The sequence below is a fragment of the Astatotilapia calliptera genome, chromosome 7 (genome assembly GCF_900246225.1).
Source record: "Astatotilapia calliptera chromosome 7, fAstCal1.2, whole genome shotgun sequence".
Lineage (NCBI taxonomy): Eukaryota > Metazoa > Chordata > Actinopteri > Cichliformes > Cichlidae > Astatotilapia > Astatotilapia calliptera.
The window spans coordinates 21,078,292-21,100,776 of NC_039308.1; the positions used below are offsets into that span (position 1 = coordinate 21,078,292).

At 38.2% G+C, this 22,485-nt stretch overlaps 1 protein-coding gene across 1 annotated transcript in view; it reads right to left on the bottom strand.

The window, feature by feature from the left end:
• rgs3a (regulator of G protein signaling 3a) overlaps positions 1-19,520 on the bottom strand; it is a 156,984-nt gene extending 137,464 nt beyond the window's left edge. Inside the window, exons 1-2 of the mRNA XM_026173696.1 lie at positions 19,434-19,520; positions 2,675-2,725 (exon numbers count right to left, since the gene is read on the bottom strand). Of these exons, the coding sequence (XP_026029481.1) occupies positions 2,675-2,725; positions 19,434-19,512 (130 nt within the window). The 5' untranslated portion in view covers positions 19,513-19,520. The remainder of the gene's footprint in view (positions 1-2,674; positions 2,726-19,433) is intronic.
• Between the last annotated feature and the right edge of the window lie 2,965 nt (positions 19,521-22,485).

Here is a 22,485-nt window from a genome sequence, read left to right on the forward strand (position 1 = left end):
TGCCATGTTTAGCTTGTCGGATTCCTATTAACTCACCCCCGAGTTTTTGCTTCTCATTGGAGCATGTGAAAAACGAATAAGAGGCTGTCTGACGTGTGAAATAACAAGCTGTGAAAATGATTTGCAGGAAACCATAAAGTATTTCCAGTGGCTGAGAACTGAAAAAGGAAATCAGCATGCTTTCTAGAAACAGCTGCAATTCCTGTGAGTAAATCAGACTTTAATGAACTGTTCTCAGACCTTACCATTTCCAGTAAAGGCATTTTATTGTCGTGGTACAACACTAAATCAGAATTCATTCTTGTGTGTTTGCCTGGCTAAAAAAAGTAGCTTCTCTGTGGCTCAAACTCAGGATTTACCTGCAGTCATCATATAATCTAAAAGTGTACACTTTTTGCTAGTTATATTACTAGTCATATCAAGTAATATCATATCATGGCGTGTGAAGAACAGGTTAAAACTTCCAACAAAGAAATGTTAAATGAGCAGCCATTGTGTTGTAAATGAATGGGTATTTTGTTGATAAGAACAATGACTTGTACTAAAGTAAACATTATGAGTCAATGACTTAAAAATTTAAGACAGTACATCTTTCCATCCATTTTCTAAACCTTGCACAGGTTCAGGTTGCAGAGGCAGCAGCTTGAGCAGAGAAGCCCAGACTTCCCTCATCCTGGTCACCTCTTCCAGCTCATCAAGGTCCTGGGTCTGCCCTGGGGCTTTCTCCTGGTAGGACATGCCCAGAATATATTACCTGGGAGCCGTCCAAGGGGCACAGTCAGATGCCCGAAACACCCCAACCAGCTCCTTTTAATGTTGAGGAGCAACATTAAAGCTCCCTCTCGAATGACCAAGCTCCTCACCTTAGAGATAGAGTGAGGAACCCTATCTCTAAAGGAGAGCCCAGCAAGCCTTCGAAGGAATCGTATTTCTGCTGCTTGTATCCACAACCTTATTCTTTCGGTCACTACCCACAGCTTGTGACCATGGGTAAGGGTAGGAATATAGACTGACGGTAAATTCCGCTCAACTCTCTCTTCATCACAACAGATCTCGAATCGCCACCTTATCAAGGTTGAGGTGTTTGTGCGCTCCAGTGATCCTGGGAACTAAGTTGTCAGGAGTAATCTGCCTCACCCATGCAAATCCTGGGTGAGGGGCCAGACAAAAAGTGATTCAGGCAACCTCTATGCAAGATAATAAATCACAGGTCCAGCGTACCACGCCTGGGGCATGGTTTGGGTCCGACTCTGGAGTCAGGCTGGGTAGTACAGTTGGTGGCTGAACCTTAACCCATGGGGTCTATATTGTTCAGTGGTCTGTGGATCAGGTACCAGTCAGAGCTGGCGGTCCTGGTGCTCCGATCTAAAACTGGTTAAGTAATATAATAATAATAAAAATAAGACAAATCTATAAAACACTAAATATATTTAGTATAAATCTAATAAATCTAAAGTGGCCTGCATCTGGGTGCATGTAGTAACATTTTTTTGGTGACCTTCAACTCTTCTTAAGCAACACTTTATTCGTGCACTGCAAAACCAAAAGATCATATCAAGTCTCAATCCTATACTGCATGACCAAATATAGATGACATAGAGACATAACAGGGATGCAAAATATGTCTGGAAGGCTGCTTGCGGTTTGGTTGGTATGACTCCAAAATAAACAACATCCCTTCTGTGGATTAATGTACCCACCAACCCAGGCACAGACTGTCGCCCATCGTAATTTGAGTGGTGCACGGTGCCATTTAACATTTATGTGATGCAAATTCAAGGCAGTGTCACAGCTCCTGAAACAGCCACTATCTCTGATCTACTAACACAAATACTATTTCGGTGTCCTTGAACACAATTTTTTGTCCATCTCATTATCACTTCCCACTTTTAAAGGGTGCAAAAATACACATTTGGACAGCTACAAAGAGTCATTTAGCTACTCACATCAGAGACCCAAGCTCAACTCATGCATGTCATAGACTTTATAATTATATTATTATTAACATTTGCAATTTAAAATAAGTTTAATAAATTTACACATTAAAAGCTATGCGGTATTTCCTGTTGAAATATTTATAAAGTCGTGTTGACTGTCACAAAAACCATGACCATTCATGTCCATGTGCATGTTGACAGATCGTGCATAATGATTATCCGGTCGCAGCAGATGGCCCCGCCCCTCCCTGAGCCTGGTTCTGCCGGAGGTTTCTTCCTGTTAAAAGGGAGTTTTTCCTTCCCACTGTCGCCAAAGTGCTCGCTCATAGGGGGTCATATGATTGTTGGGTTTTTCTCTGTACCTATAAGGCGCATTGAGGTGACTTTTGTTGTGATTTGGCGCTATATATAAATAAAATTGAATTGAATTGAAAATTGAATTATGTTTTATATTAAGAAACAATTTAAATAGATTGTTCTGCTATCAGACTAAGGTTGCCTTTCAATATTTTCAATATCATTTTATCAATATTTGACCATTCCCAAGCAGGAATGCATTGTTTTACAGCTCTATAGCAAAATGAAAACAATAAAAATGAAATGTTGAAACCAGGGCACTGATTGAGCATTCTGCTATTCTGTTTTCTTGACAAAGTTTATTTATTTATTTTCACATTGAGGTTCTGCTTTCACAGAAATAAACAAAGGGAACATGAACGACCTATAACAGGACTCACCACTGACAACAAGCACTTCATTCTGTGGGATGACTGAAAGCTTGAGCTGACCTATGGAAAATAAGAGAAAGAATATTATAAAAAGCTGACAGATCACCCTCAGGTATTATATTTTATATTAAGGAACAGTTCAGCAACTTGCTATATTTTAAAGCATAGCTTAGCATTATATGATGGACCACTTTTGGCAGCAGTCTTGCTGCAGTTGTTAAACAGACTTGTACCATAACTGCTGACTGCCATACAGCCTTACAAAACTCACTATTCAACATTTTGAGCTATTTTTCATTTTTATTAGTTTTAATCTGTAGTTCTCACCGTCTATCAGTAGCTCCCATAATGAGATATTAATCCGAGGAATTGGATGCTCAGCGCATATGCAAATGCTTGTACCTTCACACCTCTTATTATGCCAAAAAAAAAATGGTCTACCACTGAATATAAGACGTCAGGCAGTAAGTTAAGAATTTCCTGGGTGTGGATCGATGTGTCACAGATGTGAGAACAGTATCAGCTTTTTCATTTAGCGCTCAGAAAAACTGATAAGTATATTTTCATATTTTTAACTGCTTTGTATCTGATATATAACTTTGACAGACATCTAAAGTTTGTTTTAAGGATCTCATCAGTCTGTTGAAATCGTCATAATGAAATACCACACTGACCTTTTTTTGTTTGTTTGTTAAACTTTGCAAGTATAATACCTGGTAAAGATTAAACAGCCTCTAGGGTCTGATAGCATTTGTGAGTGTGTGTTTGTGCAATTTCTGGCTGCAACTTGTGACTTTTTCTCACTTCAGTTTTTAGCATCAAGTCAAAGTCGCCAAAACTTTGTGTGTACGGCTGTCATCGTCCGCTATGACCTGTCACTTTTTCTCCTTCTTGCTCACACTTTCTGTCTACAGGTTTTTCTCTCTCTCTTCTTTCCTGTACGTTTCCACAACTTTAGGAGGTTTGCTAACCATGTTGACATGGCCACTGCTAACATCTCCTTTGTGCTATTTTTAATTAATCCTCCTCATAAAAGCACAGTCTGAAGCTAAAATGAGGGTGCCTCATTGTGTGATAACGCCACTGGCACTTCTGTAGCTGGGGTGCAAGAGATGTTTGTCGTTCCCACACTAAACTTGGCATGGTTTCGTGCTAGTGGCCGCAGTGGAAGAACAAAGTGAAAACACTGTGAGAAATATCTTCCTGGTCTGAACAGGACTCATATAAAATCGGTCATGAAGTAGCCCCAAAGTACCAAACTTCGCCTGCTGTATTTGGCAATGTTGATAAAAGCTCAACCAAAGAGATATGCAAAAAATCCAGATGAGCAAGAAAAAAAATAAGACCAAAGAAAGACAGTCTGAACACTGACAGCTGGGAGTCAGAGGTTATAGAAAAATAACATAGAATTATGTAATAAAGTATGGGTCATTTTCCAGAAAACATTTCAGTAAAGAACGATCTAATTATATGTAATCAGTGTAATAACTAAGGAATAGTGAGGTTTCATTGGTTTTACATTTGGTAAATGTCACTTTGTTGTTTCTAGTAAAAAAAAAAACATAGCTCATAAATAAAACACAGATGCAAGTGTTTTCCTTTTTTAAAGTCCCTGAACAATATATTTGTCCTATTTGACACAGATCAAATGAATGAAATGAGTTTAGTAAAGATAATATATTACATAGAATATACACAGTATAAGAAGTTATAAATATATATATATATATAATAGCCATCTGGTTGGTAAGGTCCCATTATAAAGCCTATGAGCCTTTTCACTGTTTATATTTGGTTGCTTTAACCTCCTAGGACCTGGCATCCACATATGTGGACATCACATTTTCGGTTATTTAGACTAAAATACTCAATTTTGCTCTACATGGGCTTGATATCCACTTACAAGGACATTATACTGCTACTGTTCTATCAAAATTTTAAACCAATATCCTCATATGTGGCTCTTATTTTTCTTAAAAACAAAATAAGGTAAAAAAAAATAAATAAATAAAATCTGGTCATTCTTTGTTTTTACATTCATCGGGCTCCAATATGCCCAAATATCAAAGAGAAATTAAAAATGCATGCCGTGGAAGAGTTCGGGTCTTAGGAGGTTAAAGCTGTTGTTGACACCTGTTTGTCATGATACCACCCACCCAATAATCAGGTTACTAAGATGTGAAAGGAGTGGGATTGAAAGGGCTACAGGTGTAATAAATTGCCTTTCAGGAGGTGATGAGGGTGGATGCCAGGGTTAGTGATTGACTGGCGGGGATTTTGAAACACTACTAAACATTGAGCTCTAAGTGCAGTGAGGAACCGTGACCCAAGACCGAGCACTGAACGAGCTGGCCCAAACATCACTGAAGTGAGTGAAGATGGGGACAGCCAAATGAACTTTGTGTTGGAAATCCACCAAGACTTGAAACAAGTGAATGAGGTTGTAGGGTAAGGGTGCCAAAGACTTCAATGCAAGGCTTAGCTTTTCAAACCCAGAAGCCAGATCCATCTTTAACAAATGTATATACAATTATGTTAACAGAACATAGGTTGCAAAGATTTAAGTTCCTGTTTCTTTATATAGATATTCAGTCTCCTCTTTTCCCACTTTGTACATCCTCAATGTCCTTGCCTCCATCTCTTGTGTTGGAGAGAGAGTGGTCGAGAAACAGCCATTTAACAAAAATGAGACATCCTTGCAACAAAGCTAACATTTAAAGTTGATGTCAGTTCAATATAAAATGTGACACAAGCACATGGTGTCACATTGTGCCACACTCTGTCACATTGTGTCAAGAGGACAATCTGTCCTCTGTTTGTTGTAGCCAGCTGCTGCAGTATTTTATCATATCAGATGGCATTGAACACGAACAGTGTTCATGACAACATATGGACTGTCATGGCCACTTTGATAGATACATATGGTTCAAATGTTTCTTAATGGAGATATCTAATCAGCCAATCACATGGCAGCAATTTAATATGTGAATATGATCAAGACCACATGCTGAAGTTCAAACTGCACAACAGAATGATGAGGAAAGGGGATTTAAGTGATTCTGATGTAGTATGGCTGTTGGTGCCAGATACTGTAGATTGGTGTGAATATTTCACAAGCTTCTGATTGACTGGAATTTTCTCACACAGCCATCTCTAGGGTTTACAGAGAACGAAAAAAAGAGAGAAAAAAGTGAGCAGTTCAAAATATCTTTTTGATTTTAGAGGTCAGAGGAGAATGGCCAGACTGCTTCACGTTGATAGGAAGGAAAAAGTAACTCAATTAACCACTATTTACAACCAGCGTATGCAAAAGAGCATCTCTTTTCGAACCTGGGATGTGCCAATATGGGAGATTCACATGATAGATGTGCAGCAGATGAGTGATGCTATCAAGTCGATATGGAGCAAAATCTCAGAGGAATGTTTCCAGCAACTCGTTGAATCTATGCCACAGAGAATTTAGAAAGTTCTTAAGGAAAAAGGGATCCAACCCAGTACTAGAAAGGTGTACCTAATAAAGTGACTGGTGAGTGTATTTAGGGCTACTTTTAACAAAATATGACAAGATATACCTGATCTTTAATCACACACATAGACTGTGAAGGGCAGAAAGTGTCTTAAATAATAAAATGTCCTATAAATGCAAAGATGTTTTTATTTCTAGAGTCCTCCTCCTGGCATTGTATATTCAAGCTGTGCATCACCCCTCTTTCATGCATCACAGGCAAAAACACTTCCTCAAAGGATACATCTGCACATCCTCTATTACTTCTCCAGCAAGCCTCCTCACTCCTGTCTCCTCCAAATGAATTTAAGGAACTGAGACATCTTTCAACACTGCATGCTAAAACTGACTCCAGATTGCAAGTAGGACAGAATAGACAAAAAAGTACACACCCTATCTATCAAAAACATCCACCAGAAAAAAAGAAAAAATCAAGAAATAACTGAATGTCATTTTTCTCTTTGAGCATCTTAACTCTTAACACAATCTGATTTCAAAGAGGCAGGTGTACTGCTTCTACAGGAGTCATAACAGTGTACTTCCTTTCTGTGATTAGTAAAATTTGTGTGGATGCAGTTTAAGACAAGAGGCACAACATATATGACATTGTCAACCCATTTTCACCCACAGCGCCTTCTAAAAACAGTGGAAAGAAGCTGTCCCCTCACTATAAGGCTTTTCTGGGAAGCTGATGACAGCAGAGACGGCCTGCAGCAAAGGACTGTAAAACCATTGGTAGATTATAGTAAGTGCCAATAAACAGAATTTATTAAGATGAACAAGCGAGACTTGAGTTAATGTCTTTAAAGCTGTAGGGCTTAAAGCATGATACAAAACAGGTCTTTTAACATAGAATTAATAAAGACTCTAACAGTAGGCATGCATCACGTTCAATGTCATTTTTTCTTTCTACATAACGTTACATCTAGTCACCATAACAAGTTTCTACTTTTGTTATTATTATGTAGTTACATACAAAAACATCATATGTGGAGTGGCTGTATGAACATAAACATAACTATGAATGCTGTGATGATTAAAATTATGTTTTTCACCTCTATACTCAACTATTTCCCTCCTGCAGCAGTTGTAGTAATATTACCATGAACCTTTTTCACACATTGGGGTGAGAAAAAGTGGTTTATTATAAGAGCCCAAACTAAATCCATTTAAAGATGTCCAGTAGTGTTTTGGCAAATATCTTGCTTAAAAGCTTTTGGTAACACTTTAAAATACTAATACAAACAAATTTCTTCCAATCAGAGAATGTTGCATATAATTTAATGTTTGCTTGATGCATAAAGTTAAAAGATTAAAACTAATAAAACAAGTTTTAAAAAGGGACTGTTCCATTTGATTACATTTTATTTGATGGATTATGCAGAAAAAGTAGAATTGGGCTGAAAGATCTCTCGCTTTATTACCTATTTAGGGGATAAATCATGTTTTAAAAAGTAACTAATTACTTTTGAAAATAAGTAATCAGGTTGTGTAATGGGATTACTTTTTTGGGAAGTAATCAGTAATTAGTTACTGATTACTTTTTTCAAGTAACTTGACCAACACTGTTCCTGTGTAATAGAATTTCAAAATATTTTATTTAAAATTACAATCAGTGTCGGTCAAATTACTTGAAAATAGTAATTAGTTACTAATTACTGATTATCTGAGCAGCGTGCTCAGTGCTTGCTCAGATTTTAAGTTTATGTTTTCGCTGTAGAAAGATTTCTTCTCACGCAGAGTGTAGTAGAAAGTGCAGTAACGCATCGTGCTTACGGGAAAGTAACAGTAATCTAATAATTGTTTTGCAATAATAATCCCTATATTCGTTACCTGAAAAAGTAATCGGATTACACATTACTGCCCAATTCAGAATTGAATTGAATTGAATTGAATCTTTATTTTGAACATGTTAAAAAAAATCAATTACAATGTAATTATTTTTACTAATCAACACATAAAGGTAGGCACACTAGATTGAGACTGGACATACTGTAATTTAAGTAGTCTGGTAGGTGGGTAAGTAGGTCATTTTAAGTAATGTGTAACTTTAGTTATTTCACAGGAAAAGGGACACTCCTTTCCTGTGAACTTCTTTTCAAAGTCATGTTTGAGCAGTAAGTGTGAAAGAAAAAAAATTGTTAGACTTGGCTCCATCATTATAAGATCAGATACCGTAGTTACTTATCAGTACTTAAAATTACTAACAGTATAATCTTTTTTTGTAAAAAACCTGATTTCTTACCCCCTAACTGTAGTGTGTATTCCTTAAAGAATTTGTATGTAAATATAATTACACTGTAATTTCAAAATAAAATATAAGAATAAGAATTGCACCCTTAGTCGTGGGCTTTATTTTAAAGCGTTACAAAAATGTTGCACTTAATAAACACCAGAAACATATCGCTTCTGCTGTATTGTAATTTGCATAACACAGCAGGTGATACCATGGAAAATAGTTAATACTATCAAAATACAGTCACTGCCATATCACCTAACACAGAGAAAGAAAAAACTAAACCAAAAAGAGGCACTAAGTAGAAGAACAGAGCTGTCCTTACAGAAAGCACAATGACTGTCAGGGCAGGATGTCGACATTTTAGAAGCAGAGGTTACAGCCTGTGAGATGAGAACTGACTTAATCGAGCATAGCAGATGAGACAGCACACGGTGAGTCAGTATGTCCACAAGTGAAAACTCTCGACACATAAGCACGCACGCAATTCCACTCCAATGCCCTCATGGACAGAGAGCTACTATGTGCTGTAGCCATCAAACTAACCCTGTCATCCAAAAATAATCTCCATGCACAAGTGTTCTCTGTTTGGAGGCTATCCAGGTTGCGGTCAAGAAAAGATCACAGTCTTGAGCTTAATCATTACACAAGACAAGCTCAGAGCCACGCAAACAATACTGTGAAGCCGCACCTGGAGTGGCAGTTCAGATCGAAACAATATGCAGTTTTTCTTAAATTCATGAATAGTATGTTAAACAGGTAAGACGTATTCATTCTAGGGAACAGCTACAACTGGGGGTTATGTACTTTTATTATACGTATTTGACCTGATGATGGAATAAAAAAGAATAACAAAAAATTATAATTCTAATAAATATAAGGGAGACAAGAATATCTTACTAGATTTCATAGTTCGTGCTTAAGCTGTTCACCCGTCACTCAAAACTAAAAATGTTACCCTTATAACTACACTTATTCAGAAATCCAGAAACACTGAAACATTGTGAACACTGTGAATCAGTTTCTAGGAATTATACATGACTATCCAATCTACTATGATCAGAGACATTCCCATGGAGATTAAAAGCTCATCAGGCAAAAAAAAAAAAGAAATGATAGAGTTTCTATTTTTCAGCAAAGCACAATGATGGATCAAATACCAAATTTGGTGTGCCAGACTACACACAGTACTGTGTTTTCTGCCACTCCTTTCTTAATGTTTTGTAAGGAAAATGAGATCTTGACTTAAAAGTCAACAACCTTCAGTATGAACACCTTTATTTTTTCACACAGTGCGAACTCTCACTTTTATGCAATGTCTTTAAGTAGTCTTCAGGAACAGTTCTCCAGGCTTCTTGAAGGACATTCAAAGCTCTTCTTTGGATGTCAGCTGCCTTTAGATCAGCAGTCCCCAACCCCCGGGCCTCGGACCAGTACCGGTCCGTGAGTCGTTTGGTACCGGGCCGCGAGAGTTGAGGCTCAGGTGTGAAATGTATGGTTTTCAGGGTTTTTATCGGTTTTCAGCGTTATTTTGTTAACGTTTTTAACGTTAACTCGGTTTTCCTGGGTCTTTTCATGTGTGTTATGAATAAATCTTCTTTTTTTCGGTACCGGTACTAGTTTTATTTTGTTGCATTTATCCGCGACACCTTAAAGGCCGGTCCGTGAAAATATTGTCGGGCATAAACTGGTCCGTGGCGCAAAAAAGGTTGGGGACCGCTGCTTTAGATGATCCCATTCTACTTTAATAATGTTGAGGTCCAGGCTCTGAGGGGGCTAATCCATGACTGATAGTATTATACTTAGTGCTTTTCTATACAGTTATGCTTTTATTGCACTGGCCATGAGATCATTATGATCACTTTTACATGTTCATAATTCATCAATCTTTACAAAATCCAATAAAAGCAAAAATGCACCCAAAAATGAAACAAAACTTTGGATTCACCACTCCATCAGACCTGTTGCCACTGATTTTCAGTCCAGTTCTTGTGTAATTTGGCACACCTCTGCTTTTTCTGTTTCTCTTCCTTAAGTACTGACTTCTTGACTTCCCTTCCACTGAGACCCTTTCTGATGTGGCTTCAACAAACAGTACATGGATCAGCTGAACAGCCAGGTCCTGTGTCAGGTCTTTGCTGTATTCTCTTCTGTTTCTTAAGGACAACACTTTCAAATGCTGTTCATATGCTACAGATCGTTGTTTAGGCCTGCCGTTTGTTCCTTTGAAATGAGGGCTTGCTCAAGACCTTTGCTCAGCACTGTAAATTCAGTGAACTTCAATTGAATATATTGCTGTGATACCTTTAAAGATCCGAAGAAATGCACTCTACCTTTTTCTTCATCACTGCTTTGGCTTTTTAGATATGCAATGAATGTACCCTTGGGTGGCAAAGATGCTCTGCTGTCCTGCGTATTGAAGGATTCAGAGCAGGAATTTAAAATGCCAGGCTTATTCAGGTGAAGGTTAGGGGAAAACAAGCTCTCTTTGTTATAGAGATGCCAACCTGACAAGCTTTACAGAAAGGGAAAAAATTCTTTAATTAAAATAATACAGCACAATAAAAGGTCTAGAATGAGGCTTTTTGTAGCGACAGTAAAAACTAATGAGTCTCCTTAACAATAAAAGTATTCAGCAGGTTGCAGCAGCAGAGACGGTTACACTAAAAGAAATTAGACAGGAAAGAATAAAACACAAAACCCTGAAAATATTTATTAAATTGACTACACAGAAGAAGACGTGTGCGCTAGTGCGTGTGCGTGCGTGCGTGCGTGCGTGCGTGCGTGTGTGTGTGTGTGTGTGTGTGTGTGTGTGCATGTACATCTGTGTATGTGTGATGTGTGTGAGACACAGCCACAGTGTTGTAAAAATCCAAACCATTACCAACTACTAGACTCTGTTCATTTAAATGGAAATTAACACATAACTTCACTTCAACCCTTATTTAACTTCAATTTTTGCTCCATTCGTTTTTACACTAGAGATGTACCAACACACTCATGTATTATCAATTCACAAACTGGCATCAACTTTGGGGAAAGGCAAACTTACAGCAAGTAAAAAAACCTACCTAAGGTTTTACACAGTGAGCAAAGATATGTTATGTAAACTATGGCAATACTCCATATTAAATATTAAGTAGTGTTCTGTTTTATTTGCATCAAGCTATTTCCCTGAATGTGTTTTGTATCTATTTCTTCAAGCTGCACAACAAGTTACATAAATAGTGAAATCAGCTTGTCAGTGTTTTCTGATGTCATTCATTTGAATATCATAACTCATACAGCAGTGGTAAAATACTACAAGACAAATGCAATTCGAGCAAAGACATTTAAGGAGAGAGGCAGAGAGTGACAGCTTTAAAAAAAGAGACAAGATGAGAGAAACTTATACTGATGTGCTAGCTGTAGAATATGAGTACAGCAAAGTCAGAATACAGATTTACTGAATTTAAATCCACCAAAACACTTTCTAAGCTACACTATCTGCAGTACATTTAGGATGTCTTACATGTGCTGCATAAATGGCCCTAACCATAAAGACTTGCTTCATGTTCAAATGAGGGGACAGAGACAGCATACGTTTGAGTGACATCTGCATAAAGAATTGGCTGTTAGTCAGCGCAGTCCATTCTTCTCCCTCTCTCTTTAGTTTCTGCACAACCTCAAAGTAATTTCTTTCTATTTTCCATCACTATGCTGAAAAGCTGGCAAGGTAATCTTTTCATGAAATTCTGCTCTTTTTGTCCTTTAGTCTTACTCGTGGTGATTGTGACCAGTAAACTGAATTTTAACTTTATCTTTTCTCAGAAGGGCAGCGGGCTTATCCGCGTGCTGCTTTGATAAGGTCACATGTATGGGCTCCTTCTGGCGACGCATCGTATTTGAGCATCAACACCACCACTTCTGTGTCAGGGAGACCACACTACTGTTGTGTACTGATACTTTTTTTTGCTTTTCTCTCCTGCAAACAAGCATTTTTATCTTGGTCCTCCAGATCTTTGCTTGACTTCCACAGTCACGCTTAAATGCCATTTCCTGATGAAACTTTGGACATGGGATTTTTCAAGGTTCTTTATATTTTTACGGACTGCTGCTGCTTTGAAGGAATCGATTAGCCTCATTTAAAGTTGCCTGCACGGCTTACGTAACTCCATGGCTGTTAAGTGCTGCTACATTCACATTTAATGAATATAAAAAGCAACAATATTTGATAAAGGCCATATTTTGATGCATGTTTGTTGTCCAATTTCAATTGAGTTCACTTAAAAATTTGAAAAATGTGAAATATGCTACTAACACTTTCTTTTTTATTATTTTTCTTAAAATGCCCTTGCTATTTTCCACTCACTCAATTTAGGAATGAGCAGAGAAAAGGCCTCATGGAAGGGTTATGCCTTGTATTTGTATGTGTGTGTGTTTGTGTATGTGTAGGTCCTTGTTACTTTTTAGCTCGCCCTTATTCCTGTTGCCTTAATAGGCTTTGCTGCTTATTTGTTACATTTACATATGAAAACCTGCACCCCGAGATCATCCGGTCAGGCCATGCCAAGAGACACTGACAGTTAAAGCTGCCATTATCAGCATTAAGGAGCAAGAGAACAGAACAGCGGTAATCCCTGTTCGGTAACATCTTCTGTGAGAAAAGGAACCATTTTGAAAAGTTTGGAAACTGCTGTGTATGGGATTTAAAGTTTTCATCTGGGGAGAGTGCCAAATCATCCCATTTGATCCAAGGGAGGAACAAAGAGCAGATTTGATGAGAGGTGTCCTCTCGTTTCTTCACTGAATTTCTTTTAACAGGCTTGTTATATAACATCCAAAAAGCTCTTCTTCTGGGTTAGTTGCCAAAATCTCTGAAATGGAGCTCCTGCTGCATTATCTAATCAGGGCTTTAGATCAATTTTATTGTGTCCATTGACTCTACGGAGAGAGGCACCATATAATGTGAATATCTCCTGAAAGACAGAACTGCATTCTTCACTAGGTCAACAGGTCTCCAGAAATTTAGCAACTGGAAGACAGAACATATCATATTTCTAACAGATCTTGTCACATATTTGACGCTCTGTGCACTTCATAACAAAGAAACTTCAATTTACTGGCTGTTCTGAGGAAGGGATAAGAGATAAACGCTGCACGGGGTGAGACCATTAAGGAACACCCAAGTGTGTGTGCAGGGGGAAAAGCTGCCAAATGGAAAGCTGTTGTAATTTAGGGAATAATCTTTGTTCAAGTGCATGAACACATAAGTATTTTCCAAGTATTCAGCTTAGTGCATCCTCAATTGTTGCACTTACGTTATTCTAGGTTTCTTGCTTTTTTTTGCTTAGCTAAAAACAGTAGAGATATGATAGACAGCTCCCAGAAATAACAGTTCCTACAAAAACATGGAAGTCAGAGTTAGAGTATCCACAGAGAGCATTTAATCACAACTAGCAAGCACCTGTAGGTGATACAACTTTAAGAAAAAGTTTGAAAAAAATTAGTGGTTGCCCAGTGACTGCAGAGAATTTTTCGCATTGCGCAACTGACTAGGTAGTTGCAGTGACTAACTCTCAAGCGATTGCAAGGTGATGGTCTGGATCGCTTGGTGGGAGGCAACCTGTCTCCAAACTGTCACAGGCTGACTCAAACTGACTGCAATCACACTCAAACATACTGGTAAAGTTTTGCAAATAAATGTCACCTAAATAAGTGCCTAAATAATAAATGCAGACAGACTGCCAGCACCTTGCTATCCATCTGAGTCATGACTATGACTGTGTCATTTTGTAGTTACTGCAGCATCTATTTGGGAATTTTTGAATTTCTGTTTCAAGTCTATGAGATTCTGAATGTAGTTAGTTAATGAGAATTTCCACTGTATCCAGACAGTAACAGATTTACAACAGATCTGAACAGATTTGTCCTTTATGCTGATTTATGACAGTTAATTCCTGTTTTTTCACTTACAGATTTCATATAATTTGCAAATTCAAATTACAAGCCCAGCTGGCAACTGACTGCCAGTCTGTACAGACCTGGTCTGTGTCTCTGAAGCAGGCATTTTAAAAGACATCAAGATTGCAGGTTCATTGCACATGATCGCATAAGTTCATGGCAAAGCCTGAAAATGGACATGGACACGAGTTGCCTAGTCTCTTTTGATAGACCTCACAGGAAGTGAAACTTCAACTTGAGTGTAAAAATGACCAAATAAAGTATAAATAGCTGGTCCAGTGTGAGATTCAAACTCTAGTCTCTAGTGAGAAAGAAGTGACTCATGGCTTTGCCACCACCCCCTGCCTCCTAAGATCCACTTCAATGCACTTTCAAAGTGATAGCACTACAATTTGTGTTACAAATAAATACTACCTTTAACTCAACCCTTAAAATGTTACCTCAAAATGGCCAGATTTGCCATGAAGCCTTTGTTATTTTCTGTCGGACCAGCACCTATACACGACGTTGCAAATCTGAGATGGTCTTTAAATAAAATTTATTTTAAAACACAGTTTATTTTAAATCCACATAAAACACTTCATTTGGATTTCTTCTATGCTTCGTTTGCTGTTCCTCTATTCTCTCCCTTTCCAAGTCAGTTACACATCAAAATCTTTAAAATTTCAGATTAGGCACCAAAAAACCCCTGAAAAAAACATTTGCATTGCAGCTGGCAATAGGTTGTGTAAAGTTGTTTCACTGGTTTGTTTTGTGTTCACGATCCCCCTGAACAGTCCTAAGGGGCAAGAATAATTGGCAAGGGAGTGGAAGTGGCCTCAGTCTGTTGCTGCAAAATGTCCAGCATTATCAGAGAAGGATATCATCGACTTCAATTTGGAAAGGAGAAAACTATACTGCAGATAGCAAACGCCCAAGGGGAAGAGAAAGCATTAGGTCCTCACATTGTCCGCAGATGAAGTTCAGTGGTTGGCAGCGAAAAATCTTTCTCTAAGGGGTCCACAGGCACACTCAAACAAACAATAGAAGCTTTCTGAAAGAACTCAAGCTCGTGGCCAAATTTGACCCACTTTTGAAAGGGCACATTGTCAGGATGAACTCAGTGAGAGCCCACATGAAAAGATCATGCATTCCATAACGCCAAACCACAAAAATCATAGTAATAATACTTTCTTTTAGTTAAAGTGTCTGATGTCGGGTGCACCAAGCATTTGGTTCATTTTTTGAAATCCTTCCAAGAACTAAATATCCCCTCTGAAGACTACACAGGTCAGGCATATGAGAGAGGGGGTATCCAACATAACTTGTACAGCAACAGACAGAAATAATGTAAAGTGTTAGTTCAAGGCATAATCAATTATAATATGTTACTGCAAGTGTAAGATATTAGATGGCTTATTCAGGTTATTCAGGCCTGAGAGGGAGAATTTTGATTGTTTTATATGTTCGAGACGGTCAAAATGTTTAATCGTGCAACAAGGTGGGATGATTTATGCATTTTCTTAAAAAGTAACTGAAGACAATTTTTAAGGACACGTGTCTCAAAGTACAAACAAAAGCCCAACTATGAACAAATGTCAGCAAAATGTTTACACTAGTATGACTATAAATGCTCATCACACCCTGATACAATTAAAAGTTGTATACAGACCATGCTTCTCTCCATCTAGAATACACAAATTATTTAAAGGCACTTCACCTATATATGTGATATGTTCAACAGATCAAGGAACCCTTACTCATCAGTTTATTCAGACTAACAGATTACTGACTTTTTGGGGTCCTCTATTTGACTTTTTCACTGCTGCTTTTAATAGGTAGCTCCCTTTTCCCTCTTTCACAGTGTTATTTTTGATGGTTGATTTGAGCAGATCATTATGAGGCTCAGTCCATTTCCTTATCAATGCTATTAGCAAGAAAAATTCTGCTGGAAGTCCAGACCGATTCAGCTTTATTTATACAACACTTTAAAACAACAGTAGGTGGCTGAGGACATTAGGAAGTGTGTTACACCTACAGAAAATTAGATACACTAAGTCAAACAAAGCAGATCTCTTTCAGGAAAAAAATGCTTTATAGTCCCAGGTCTGATTGAATAGTTTAATGAATCTTCATTGGGCTCATGGACAAACAATGCAGTATTGTACTATGAAAATTCAAAACATGTTTTGTTTGTTGTTCATTTTGTTTTGTATACCTGCAACTTCTAAGTCTTAAAAACTAATAATCAGAAAAAGTTACTTAAAAAAGTAATCCTGACTAAAAATAGAACTACAGCTTCTTATATTAATACTAACATCAGCAATATAAATTGGATATTTAAAAAAAAAAAAAAAGCACTGTAAGTGCCTATTTTTTAAAACTTGAGGGAATAAAAATCACTTTTAAGTTACCACTGTTGCAACGTTTTCAGCTATTTCATCTTGAGTTGGGCAAAACTGTTGGTGTCTGTTAGGCAGTTGTGCCTAAAGGGAGGGTGTTTGTTATAAAGAGACTCACTTTCTGTGATCAGCTGTTGGAGATAAGTGGGTGGATCAGTTTTATGTTTTATGATAAAACAGCATCCGATGACACTAATTTGTGAGATTAGCGTCCACCCAGATAATCCAGTCCTCCTCTACATTTTTTATCCAACTCAAATTCATGTTCAAACATGTAAACATGGCCCATAATTACCGGCTCACACACATCCTGCTAGGGTGTATTTGAGTGGCTGTCACTGTTTTAATTGGAGAACACTTAACACATATGAATTGATGAGCTGTCTGAGCTGTCAGACTGTCAGGTTCCTCTGGGTCAAGGCTGTTTGTTTGCTTTCAGAGTGGATGGATGACTGCTGAGAAGGAGAGCATCTAATAATTTATGTCTTATATTAATAAAACAGTTTTCACTTGTATTTTGGGGCATTTTTCAGCATTTTGTGTGAGAAAGTTGTAGCTATAGTGTCTAGTTTTAGAGACTGCTTATAATAAAGTTCATTTGTGAACTCTTTTTAGTCAAATACATTGGGAGGAAAGTAGAAAGAGTATAATCTTGGGTCTTTTTTTTCTTTGTCCACAAGTATTTCACTTTCTCTTTCTTATCAACAGGAAAACAGTTGTCACTGATTGGATTTTTTTAAAGCAGTGCAGTGTGTCCATTTTTTCATGCTTTCATAGTCCTGTTCATTAGGAATACCCTGCCTGCAATTATAAGTCCAAAGTACAGTCAACTAATTTTCACAAAGTGAAATGTTGAAAGGATCATATAATATACACTATATTGCCAAAAGTATTCACTCATCCATCAAAATCATTGAATTCAGATGTTTCAGTTATGGCCACAGGTAGAGTCAATTGATACAGGCCTACAAACCTCATGTGGCCTTCAGATCAGCTCAAGAACAGTAAGTAGAGAGCTTCGTGGAATGGATCTCCCTGGCTGAGCAGCTGCATCTAAGCCTTACATCACCAAATGCAAAGCGTCAGGTGCAGTGGAGTAAAGCGCACTGCCACTGGACTCCAGAGCAGAGCAGACGTGCTCTCTCAAATCACGCTTCTCTGTCTGGCAATCGGATGGACGAGTCTGTGTTTGGCAGTTGCCAGGAGAACTGTATTTTTCGGCCAAGTGTAAAGGTGGTGGTGGTGGTAGTTGGGGGGTGGGGTTGACATCTTAGACAATTTCGTGCTCCCAGCTTTGTGGGAACAGTTTTGGGATGATCTCTTTCTGTTTCTGTTTCAACATGGCTGCACACCAGTGCATAAAGCTAGGTCCATAAAGACATGGATGAGTGAGTTTGGTTAGAACTTGACCTAAACCCAGCAGTACACCTTTGGGATGAATTAGAGCAGAGACTGGGAGCTTTCTCGCTTAACATCAGTGTGTGAACTCACAAATTCACTTCTGGAAAAATTGGTAGAAAATTCCCATAAACACTCCTAAACCTGTAGAAAGCCTTCACAGAAGAGTTCAAGCTCTTATAGCTGCAAAGGCTGAGCTGACATCATATAAAGCCTCTGGATTAAGAATGGGGTGTTACTCAAGTTCATATGCATGTGAAGACAGATGAATTAATACTTTATATTATCTAACAGAGACACAATATAGTGTATCTCTGTTGTTAATTTCCACAAAGTTAATTTCCACAAAGTGAATGTTGAAATATGTTGTAAAAATATAGGTATAAAAGTTAAAAGTTATGAGCAGAAACTGGAGGGATTGTGGGATAAAATTAATTCATTAATGGTCCACATTAAACACTGAAGTCAATAATTGGCTTGCGTAATGATCCCTTCTCCAGAGTTAGCCTGGAACTCTCTCTTAAAAAGAAAATTGACAGACAGGCATAACCTGTTTTCCTCCTTTTATCTGAAATATCAGCAGTTCTCTGGTACAGTAAAGCAATTTTTATTTGTGCTGTAACTACATGGGAATTTCACAATAAAATATAAAATGCTTTGATGTTTCACTACAAAGATAGGTGCTAATCTTCTGCTTAGGTCTTTAAAGTCAGCCACAGTTGGAACTTGCCTCTGGCTTCCTGCTTGCACACCCACACATGCATCACAGGCATAAAATACAAAAGTCCCCCCCACAACTTTAACCACACCCCTGTAATACCTTATCCATATTAATTTACTCTATACTGACTGATAAATACTGGATAATGGATGAGGCTTTCGTCTCGGTAAACAGTGCAGGTCGACCTCCTCCAGTTTGGATAATACCCTCCATAAATGATTCAATGTGTCATCGGATAAAGAGGAGAAGCCTCATTACCAGACTAAAGGACATGTTACTACATCTGAGCCCACTTGTTGCTGGGAGTAATATGCTTGTCAACTTAGATGCACTGCTGGATTGAATGCCTCTGGTGTCACAAACAGTGACACACGTTTTTATAAAATTAACACAATCCTTTACCAATGTGCCAATGTGGTCAGTAAATAACAAATCCGGATAAGTGCCATTGCTAGCTCTTCTATACTCTCATAGTCATTGGTATTGGTGGGTTTATGCCAACCATATTTTACCAAAAATAGCACAGTGTCAGTCTAGCCCTACAGTATTCAGATGGTATTTCAAATAAAAGAAATTTACCTCACCATAGGTACTGACTAGGAAGGATGATGTCTCTGAGGGATTGGCAGGGGGTTTCCGCAAGAAAACTCTGAGACACGTCATCTTGGAGAGAGCATGCTAGCTGCTACTGCAGACAGGGTGGTTTCAGTAGCTAAAAAGAAGACAGAGAAACCTGATCCTGCTTTGTTCATGAGCGTGTGTGTGTGTGTGTGTGTGTGTGTGTGTGTGTGTGTGTGTGTGTGTGTGTGTGTGTGTGTGTGTGTGTGTGTGTGTGTGTGTGTGTGTGTGTGTGTGCAGGCAGTCAGACAGAATAACAAACATATCTGACCCAGACCCTTTTTTATATATTTTGCTCCCAAGGAGCCGGAAATTTTTGTAAGTTTTTACAATGGACTTGCTCTACAGCCCTCCGTGGTTTTTGAAGGTCTTTCACAGTTGTCTTTCAGACATTGGCTGCTTTTTCAGTCGTGACAGAGGAAGGTTTTTCTTTTTTGTTAAACCACGTAACACTGACTTATTTATCATTCACTAACAACTCAAACAACTGAAAAAGAGAAGCAATTTTAAATTTAGGCTCTTTCCAGGCTGTCACAAAAGCAGATAATTTGTTCCTAATCCTTTAGCTCAATCTGTGAAAAATGCCAGCAAGGTGATTCTCAAAGTGCTATTAGCTGAAAACCTGGCATATCTCAGCATGCCTTGCAGTGTATTCTTAAAAAATTAAGGAAACTGGCAAAAAGGGAGGGCAAAAGACGAGGTGGCAAACGTGAAAAACTGTCCATAGAAGAGCTTCAAGAGTCCTGGAGCTGTGTGTGAAAGCTGTGTAAGAGAGTTCCGGCTGTATTAAAGAATAAAGCAATGAGAAGAGAAGAAAATATTGACTTTCAAGCTCATTAGAGTTGTTCGTGCTCTGTTTCTGCCTTTTTTGCTGCATTTCCATTTACTTGAATTACATGCATTTCAATATATCTGTGCCCCTATTTCCAATTTTTATGGCAAAATTATACATTTTACATGCTCAATGTATTATGATTTGCCTTGTATGCCTTTAACAGCACATTTTTACTGATTAACCTGAATTTTATGATTGTGTACTTTACCTATTTCTTACTATTCCTAATGAGCTACCAAGTAGCAGCGACAGCTTTCCATATGAAGTTAAACAATACGACTGCTGCCTGATAGTGAAAAAGCATCCATTGGATGTATGAGCTGGTTGGTTTAGCACCATTTGCAGATTTGGAGACATATGGGTGACATTCACTGTATTAGACAGCTGTCAGATGGATTTGGCAAATGTTGACATACAAGAGTGTTATTGAAAAGTGAGAGCCAAGGTTAAGATATGAAAAGACTGCCCAGATTCGATCTCTTCATTCCCCGAGGTTAAAGTATTTTGCTTATATAGTTTTTAAAAGGTCAGAACTTATTTTTTTGACGTAAAATATATCTTTTCTTAAATATATTTTTCACACTAAGGTTAAAATTAACTACATGGCAGATTTATTTTGTTTCTTTGAGAAATGTGGTGATCAATTTGAGCTAACAGGAAACAGAACAGAAACGACAGCCGCCTCTAGAGCAAACAACAGAAAGACAAAAAACATGTTTTAATACCCTGATTGAATAATCACCAGGGGAGCACTGTCAAACAGATAAAACTAATCCAGTGTTGTGTTTGCATGTCAAAAATCCAGATTACTTTTGCAGCATGACTTAACACACCTTTGGGTGAAATGTGACACAAGAGCAATGGCTCTAGCACATTGTTTTGACGTCTTTCCCAGTGGCAGTGTACCAGTAACCGAGAGATGAACTTTCCAAATTAATCCCGATTACCAAGCAGACCACCCACCAAGAAGGCACCCAAATCGAGCTCTATTTAAAGCCGACGAAAAAACGGAATCTGGTTAATGGATTTCCCCTCGCCTAGAGCACAAATCAGCAAGTATTGTGCACACAGCATGCTCAGAAAGATAGCGTGCACTCAGAAGCTAATGTAGGCTGACAAAAATGATATCAGTTATCTCTTTCTCCTGCCTCTTGTCCCTTCCCCGGGACTTTAAAAAGTCACGATCATTTTCCCTTTCCTCTTATTCTGTCCACCCAGAAAAAGCCCCCTTTTTCCCTTTTTTTGGGTCCTTATCAGTTACAGTGAAAGGAAAACAAAGGACTTCTCTGAAACCCATACTGCGTTTCCCTGAAAGGAAAGATGGTCAGATAATGCTACTGTGGAATGGCCTGTTTAGGGGTGGGGGGAATGGGTATCCATATGTCAGTCTCTCACACCGAAAATATACACACTGTGTTTGCAGCTTTCAACAGAAATAATAGACTATTCAAACTCCCAAAAGTCCACTCTACCCTGCCTATGTTTAAACAGACAAGTTATACAAGTCCTCTCCGGTATATCCTGCTTTATTCCACAATATGTGCTCCAAAATAGCACACTGGAGAACAGTTGTACCAACGTGTCATATTTTATTGTCTCATAATTTTACTGCTTTTTCTCGCCCATTGCTGGGTTTGTTTGTTTTTTTTAGGATTTTACTTCCATCTAATACAGTCTAATTTGCACATTTTCACTGATGCACTTTGGTTTTGCACAAACTTTTGGATTTTAACTAGTTTTAAAGTTAAATATTAGTACTTTCCATGGGGTTTCAACTAGAGTAACCGAGAAATAATTTATATTTTTTACAGTCTGTCAAGCTAACATTGTGTGGCAAGCCCTAACGTACCATGACCTGAGTGCAGCAGTAGTTTTAGTCCCTAGATGGCCAATATCACATGCCTCAAGTTGTGTTCCAAAGCCACAGTGACCCAATGATTAGATCTAGCAAATAATCCTATGTCCCCATAGGGCTGACACTCAGGAAGTGCAGGAAGTGCAACAGAAAGCTACAAAGCAGAGAAATGTGAAGAAGAGGCAATATTAGGTACTAGTGGAAGAAGAAGGTAAAGGCGAGAGAGACTTAATTAAGATCGGAGTGATAAGCAGGCAAGAATGGGACAAGTTCCCTGAAGAGAAGAATTTTCAATTTGCCCTGGAAGACAGCAGATGACTGTGCAGTT